Source organism: Mytilus californianus, unplaced genomic scaffold, assembly GCF_021869535.1.
Source record: "Mytilus californianus isolate M0D057914Y unplaced genomic scaffold, xbMytCali1.0.p SCAF_11, whole genome shotgun sequence".
NCBI lineage: Eukaryota > Metazoa > Mollusca > Bivalvia > Mytilida > Mytilidae > Mytilus > Mytilus californianus.
This window is the reverse complement of record NW_026262593.1, coordinates 34,962,580-34,970,969: the sequence shown is the minus strand read 5'-3', so window position 1 is coordinate 34,970,969 and position 8,390 is coordinate 34,962,580. Positions and strand designations below refer to the sequence as shown.

Genomic DNA, 8,390 nt, shown 5'->3' with positions numbered 1-8,390 from the left:
GATAGTCTATTGCTGAAGACTGTACATTACCCTCTATAGTATAGACGCGTTTCTAATTGTATTGAGTTTTAAGGGTTGCCTATCTCGCTTAAAAACTCAAAATATCCTTCCATTCACTAACCATGCTAACAGTAAACATGTTCTACATGTAAACAAAATATGGATAATTCAACTCTTCTGCTATTTAAGATAAAAAATGTCTTGCATTCTGTGACATTTGTAGCAGTCTAGACAAAATCTAATTCATTTCAATTAGAAGTAGGAATTTTCAAAGAAATAATGGACAATTCAAGGTGTCTGTAAAGGAACAATTTCAAACACACTTTCAATGAAAAGGGAGAGAATACAACAAGGCTGCAATGGAACAGTGCATTTGTTTTGATTCCCAAAAGGGGTTTAACTGTGGACTTTCCTTATCAAAACACTTATATTAATTTTCAGAAGAATTCTTTATTCTTCATTACTTTATTATAAGGATTATACTTTTAAAGAAGTAACAGCAGCCAGTTTGCTTGACAAATGTTGTCATTGAGAACAAAAACAAATTCGAACTTAAATAATATCTTTTCATAAACTTTGAACAATTGTTTAATCATGTTAATAGCATACAATGAATTTTTAACTGGTTCATCATAAATTCTAATTATCTTGTTTATTTGTTGTTTTTGCCATTTCCAAATAGATCTATCCTGAACCCTCCTTTTCTAGCAAGTGCAATTTCTTCCCTAATTCTAGCTAAGGGGTCATAACTTTCTACAGCATCATACATTCCTTTAATCTCTGCTTGAAGTTTTGCTTCTTTTTTCGCCAATTTATCACGTTTCAGTTTAATAAACAAAAATTTCAACTTTTTACGATATCTTTTCAATCGATGGCGATTGTGCATTCTCTCGCGAATTCTCATTAGCCTATACAGCTTTCTAACTTTTTTCCTGGCTAGCATTTCTGGTTTCTGTATACCTGGACATTCTCTATCAATGTTAAGGTCATTAAAGAACTGAATTGTGGGTAAAATGAAATCAATATCAGCTCTTGATGCATTTGGACACTCATACATTCCAACTGTATTTACAATGTCTAAAATTTCCTTGTGTGGTTTTGTTTTAGAAGGACACTGATAAACTAATGTGTCTGTTGTCAATGGTAATGTCTGTATCACTGAGATTTCAGGAGATGTCTTCTGTTGGATGTTTTGAATTGTTCCCCTTTGGAGATCAAAAATTCTGGTTGTGGCTGTCAGTGATGGCCTCACTGCTTCAAATGACTTGTGACTGGCTGAAACTGTAGAATAATAAACTGTTAACACAGAGATATGTCTCGCCTTTTTGTAATTTTGATAATGCAAATGTTGAAATTAAAATAGCAAAACTTTAACATGTAAGTTATGCAAATATTCAAAGTCAATGAACCATGACTGAAGGTACATGGCTAAACAATCTACATGGAAATGAGATGTGCCAATGCTAATACAACTGCATACCAAATGCCATGGACCATATCATAAGCCATTCCCTTTAAACAAACCTAAACACAAAAATTAACTTGTAAACTATATAAAAGTTTCAAAGTCAATGAACCATGATGAGGGGGTAGGGCTATAAAAATCTCCATGGAAACGAGACTTGCAAATGCCAATACATTTGCATACCAAATATCACTGACTTAACATTAGTGTTTCATCTTAAACTGATATAATCACAAACTAATACATGTAAACTAAGCAAAAGTTTCAAAGTCAATAGACTATGACTGAGGGGGCGGGGTCAAATATTCTCCATGGAAATGAGATGTGCTAATGCTTATACAACTGCATACCAATTCACATTGGCCTACCACCAATGTTTTCCCTTAAACTGACCTAATCACAAACTACTACATGTAAACTAAGCAAAAGTTTCAAAGTCAATAGACCATGACTGAGGGGGCGGGGCCAAATAATCTCCATGGAAATGAGATATGCCAATGCTTATACAACTGCATACCAAATATCATTGACCTACCACTAGTGGTTCCCCTTAAACTGACCTTATCACAAACTAATACATGTAAAGTAAGCAAAAGTTTCAAAGTCAATAGACCATGACGGGGGGGGGGGGGGGGGGGGGGGGGGGGGCAGGGCCAAATAATCTCCATGGAACTGACATGTGCCAATGCTAATACAACTGCATACCAAATATCATTGACATACCACTAGTGGTTCCCCACAAACTAGACCTAATCACAAACTACATGTACAAAATGCAATACATTGTTGACGCCGCTGCTGGAACCAGCATACTTTTGTCTCGCTGTTTGACTCCGTCAAGGCAAGACAAAAATTTTTTGTTTGCATACATAGAAATTCTGTTATTTAATTCATTAATATGCATATATACTATGATAAATCAGAGCATATTTATTATCCCATCAAAAACATAACATGAACTTAAATCCATATTAGGAAAGATTAATTGAAATAGTAATGAAAAAGCACTTTTCATGAACTGGAATTTGAGATATTGTACCAACAACTGTCAGTTCTTGAAGACCTTAAACATTGTTAAATGTCTTTTTGATTTAAATATGTTGTTGGGTTGTTGTTTATTTGACATTTATCCAAAATCTGTTTCACTTTGTGTCAAGAAATTGAACTTGCATACATGTCATCTTAATACAAATGTATTGTCTAAGGAGGGAAGGGGGGGGGGGGGGGCAGCAGGTTTATGCCATCCCTTCACAAATGTCTTACAGTTCCAGACTGAAATCCATAAATGTGGTATACAAACTTAAAAACACGTATAATTTGACTATTGTTGAAAACCCTACATGTATATGTTGCCATATAGATCCTGTATCAATGATTGTGATGATGAAGCTGTTTTTGTTAAATCATGAGCATGATGAGATATCCCAGAAGCTTACAAAAATAATTATCGTTTAACATAAATAAGATGATTAAAATAGATGTTTTTTGTGTATAAAATCCAACTATCATTTAGAAAAGGCCCCAGTGAATTTCAAGTCTTCTATTTTGGTTATATATAACCTGTTCAAATTTGTTCCATAAAATAAGACAAACTTGTTTGAAAAACGTTGTATTACACCTGTTCAGATTAACATTTACCCTGTTGAACACTTATTGATATTCCTAGCCATTGATTTTTGATTTATTAGTGTTGCTCAGTCTTTAGTTTTACATGTAGTGTTATCTAGACTATTGTTTGTACAATGTATTTTCATTGCTTTTTGCCATGTTTTTATCCATCTCATTATCAGTTTTGATTTTACCTTTGGAATCTTCCGTCTCTCTTTTTAAAAGACAAAACAAAGACAAATTACCTCCTGTATTCATGTATCTACGTGGTAACACTGAAAGTCTCTGACAACTCCTGGTTAACTTAAACCATGTGGATAGTAAAGCCATTGTCTCTGTGTTATAGTCTACAATATAATGTTATTTGTTAAAAAAGAAGACAGAAAATTCTCAATACTTTTAACCACAAAAAATCAAATGATATTAAAAACTTCAAAATGCGATATTATAATAATTTCACTATTATCATACTAAAACTTGTTATTTGATTATTTGAATTCATATAAATCAATTCAGTCTAAGAAATTTGCAATACCTGCACATTTTTCTATATGCATTTAATCTAAACTACTATAACAATTAATAGAGCTCATATTGCTTGATCTGTCTATATAAGCTCAAATTATGAGGCTATAAAATTATCTCCCTTTGAAAATTTTTCGTGAAATTTCAGTTCCTCACTTATTTTTTGGAAGTGCAATCTGATGCTTTAAAGACCACCTCCGCCAGATTATTATTTATGTGTCTCACATCAAAAGTTGCAGACTAGACGAAAGTGACACACCTGACTCATATTTTTCCCCAAGAATTAGAAATACATATGGAAAAAGTGCTTAGGTTTTTCTCATTTCTGAAGCCGTATGGTTTCCAATAATTGAATACTTCCACTTTATTTGAACTTTGGTGGATATTTGTCTCATCATGTGTCATTGGCAATCATACCACATCTCTATTTTTATATTCAGAATATTTTTGTGAAGATTTATAATTTATAGGTGTCTTTTTCTTCTTGTTTATGTTTGTTTTTTGTTTTTTTGTTTGTTGTTGTTTTTATCTATTTTTTATTGTTATCTATCATAGTTGTTTTATGGTTACAAATCATCTCAATGCATAAAATGTTTATGTTTTTACAGATCGTAGTGACCTTTACAATAAAAATGTTCTTCCTACATGGGCGCTGACATCTTGGATATTCAGTATAGTTTAAATTGGTATCCGGTCGTTCCGTCCCCGAACCGATCCGGCCCTAAGTCGATCCGGCCCAAAGTCGATCCGTCCCAAGTCGATCCGGCCCACGTCGATCCGTCCCTACGTCGATCCGGCCCCATAATAAAATATGAATAAATTATATTGACTTTGGAGGATTTTGTGACAAATTTTAACAGTATAAATGGAATTTGTAAAAAGTATCGTTGGTGGATGACAACAGGTATTTAAAGTGAAGTATTGGAGTACCAGTCAAAGAATTATTTTACATCGATACGAAAATGAGTGCGATAAGGGACCAGTCAAAATTTCTTGATGCATGGGACCGGTGCAAACTGTAATGGGACAAGCACTTTTTGCAGTGTTTACAGGAATGGGACTCAATGTTTTTTCATTATTAGCAAGCATGGGACATGAACTTTTTGAAACAATGTCTGTATATGAAAAAAAAATTATTTGATAAATCTATAACAAACAAAAATAACATCATGAACATCTAGCAATGTGAATTTAACAGTTATAACATACCAAATTCCTTTTCAAGATTTAGGGACCGGTCAATATTTATTGAGGGGTTGGGACCGGTGCAAAACGCAGTAGGACACACATTTTTTTAACTTAATTTTTGATAGGACTTCTACTTTTTTAGTTTTCAGCACTGATAGGACAGCAATATTGTTATGGCATATGTATGAATGTAGAAAATAGTCTATACAAATTTAATTACAACAAAATAAACAAGATTAATTGAGGAACAAACAAGTAACATATGGTGTAAATCAGCCCATCTAACTAAATTAAATATAGATCTATCAAAATTCAAGTTTTTTTGGTAGTTTGGTTCATTGCTGTGAAATTAAAGAATTAAATTAATAGGTAAAACAAATTTGATGAAATTCAGATAGTCATCTTTAATTATTTTTATAACTTTTTCAAATCAACTTGGATTTTCATCAAACTATACAGCTATCTTAATTATATATTGATCTTACTGAATCCCAGGTCGTTATGTTATTTGGTGTATTGCTGTCAAATTTAAGGAATAAATAAATCTAGGTAAAAAAAGATAGAATTTGCATTTCGGACTAAATTCAGATAGTACACTTTAATGTTTTTTATAACTTTTTCAAATCATCTTGGATTTTCATCAAACTCTAAAGCTATCTCATTTATATATTGATCTTACTGCATCCCAGGTCATTGTGTAGTTTGGGGTATTGCTGTCAAATTTAAGGATTAAATTAATCTAGGTAAAAAAAAGCTAGAATTTGCAGTTTGGACTCAATTCAGATAGTACACTTTAATTTTTTTTATAACTTTTTCAAATCAACTTGGATTTTCATCAAACTATACAGCTATCTCAGTTATATATTGATCTTACTGAATCCCAGGTCGTTGTGTAGTTTGGGGTATTGCTGTCAAATTTAAGGATTAAATTAATCTAGGTAAAAAAAAGCTAGAATTTGCAGTTTGGACTAAATTCAGATAGTACACTTTAATTTGTTTTATAACTTTTTCAAATCAATTTGGATTTTCATCAAACTATACAGCTTTTTCAGTTATATACTGATCTTACTGAATCCCAGGTCGTTATGTAGTTTGGGGTATTGCTGTCAAATTTAAGGATTAAATTAATCTAGTTCAAAAAAGCTAGAATTTGCAGTTCAGACTAAATTTGGATAGTTAACTTTGAATTATTTTATAACTATTTCAAAGCAACTTGAATTTTCATCCAAATCTACAGCTATCTTCATTATATTTTTATCTTACAAAAAAACAGGTTATTTGGTAATTTGGTTTATTGCTGTCAAATTTAAATATTTAAATTATAGGTTTCTATCTGAATTTTGTCAAAACTGAAAATTTTAGCCTTTTTTTACCTATTAACTAAGTCCTTAAATTTGACACAATACACCAAAACACAAAACAACCTGGTATTTTGTAAGATAAATATATAATAAAGATAGCTGAAAAGTTTGATGAAAATCCAAGCTGATTTGAAAAAGTTATAAAATTTTAAAAATGACATCTTTGTTTTGTTAAAACAAGAATTTAATATAATCATGATAATAGAACTTTCATAACAATCCTTGATAACCTTTTAAAAAAGGAAATGTGTTCCAAAGTTACAGTAAAAATTTATTTTAATCAAATTTAAATAAATTTTTGTCAGATTTAAAAGACATGGCATACAAGAGGCACTTTAATAAGGTTTAATTTCATCAGTACATGTGTGTTTTACAGGTAAAAAGAAAGCCCTACTTTTCTTAAACTCGTGTATTACTTATCGAATGTAGGACAGAAAGCCACAGGACAAAAAGTCACAGACAAAAAGCTACAGGACAAAAAGTCACAATTCAGTTTTGAGATTATTTTTCTTTAACAAGAAAACACTTATTAAAAAAAAAACATTTTTGTACTTTTCTTGAAATTTAGTATATAAAGCAACTTCGTAAACAAAATTTATATAAAAAAAGTATTTATAATGATCAAATAATTGTTATGAAAACAAAATGTCAAAGTGGGTTGGTACTTAAACGGCTTCATGGTGCCAAGAAATATATCTTTTGCATGATTAAAATTTAATAAATCTTTATTTATCATGTCTCATGAACAATTTCCTCAACTGTAAAATAAATATATGTAATAAAAAGTAAATATTTAAAGATCTTTCTCTGAAATATTCAAACAAGTGTATACATATTATTTGTGACTTTTTGTCCTATCAAATTTGTGACTTTTTGTCCTGTGACTTTCTGTCCGTTAACCTACTTATCTAGTGAATTCAAAAGGCCTTGCGATTTAAGTTTAACAGGATGTTGCAATTTTGAATGATTGTTATTTAGAATTTAATACTCTCTGGTAGGTGTGATCTTTTTGCCCCAAGCAGGAGGTATTGCTTTATACTTCACCACTTTAATCAGAAGGACAATTTTAATAATTTCTTTAATGTTTGATCCCTTTTTGATATATTCATATAATATATATCAACATGTAATGACAGTGTCGAGAATAGTCAAGTAAAATGTGAGCACAAAATCTGGTCTTTTCAGACTCTGAGCAGTTTGTAGTGTAGATAATGAACAAATCCAAAGTGATGAAGAAGATGACCTTGTAATAAGAGCCTATGACAGTTCTGACAGTGATAATGACAATGATGATAATAATACTAAATGATGAATACAGTAGTAATAGTAGTAGTAGTGGCAATGAAAGTGAAAGTGAAATTGAAAAGGAATCTTATTTGCCTTCTTCAAGGAGGAGATCATTTAAAATTCCAGACAAATTCAAAGACTACTATATGTGATCTATGTTAATCTGATAAAAACGAAGTTAAATATAAAAAAGAAGATGTGGTATGATTGCCAATGAGACAACTCTCCACAAGAGACCAAATGACACAGAATTTAACAACTATAGTCTGTTTGATTTATTCATAGATTAGATAGGACATATACTTATTTAGTAGATATTTCATATAGGACAGAAACTTTTTTTGGTATATTCAGAGGGTAGGACATAGCTTTTTGTAAGGGAGAAATATGAATTGCACCGGTCCCAACCCCCCAATAAATATTGACCAGTCCCTTAAAGAACAGTGAAGGCAACAACAAAAAAACTTTGGAACAGAATAAACATGAAAAAATACTTTAGTATAAAATTTAAAAAATATGTGAAAATTTGATTAGATATTTTACATGTATAACTGTTTCACAAATGTAAAAAAAACGAATTCATGGATAGTGTTTCTGCACAAAAAAGCATGATTGTCAAATATAATTCTGTCCTACCATAAAGCAGAATTTACCTACCCACTGTTAATTTAGAATAGTCAGATTCTAAATTAAGCTGCAATTTTTTTGAAAAAATGTATTTTACCATACACTTCATACATGTTAATTGTTTTATATTGCATGTATCATTTATTATAGTCAATAACATATTGTCATCTGTTTTGGCTCCTGTGTTGGCAATAAAATATGCTTATGTATTGTTTTATTTACTTTATAACAGCAATATAGATACAGTTCACACATAGTAGCATTATTTTTCAGCTATCCAAATACATTGTAGCATGAAATGTAGCCACAACTTTGATCAAAGGGCCAAG

General features: G+C 31.0%; 1 protein-coding gene across 1 annotated transcript; it reads right to left on the bottom strand.

The window, feature by feature from the left end:
- Positions 1 to 545: 545 nt before the first annotated feature.
- On the bottom strand, positions 546 to 4,263 carry LOC127719973 (uncharacterized). The gene is made up of 3 exons (XM_052226351.1): positions 4,244 to 4,263; positions 3,319 to 3,420; positions 546 to 1,281 (listed from the first exon to the last, which is right to left on the bottom strand). Exons 2-3 carry the CDS (start codon positions 3,401 to 3,403, stop codon positions 653 to 655), a joined length of 714 nt encoding a protein of 237 aa, XP_052082311.1. The 5' UTR covers positions 3,404 to 3,420; positions 4,244 to 4,263; the 3' UTR covers positions 546 to 652.
- Positions 4,264 to 8,390: the final 4,127 nt, after the last annotated feature.

Excerpts from the sequence above, each read along its gene's own strand:
- LOC127719973 (XM_052226351.1), bottom strand. The coding sequence starts at position 3,403 with ATGGCTTTACTATCCACATGGTTTAAGTTAACCAGGAGTTGTCAGAGA. Across the intron at positions 1,282-3,318 it reads TAGATACATGAATACAGGAG|TTTCAGCCAGTCACAAGTCA; the intron begins GTAATTTGTCTT and ends ATTATTCTACAG.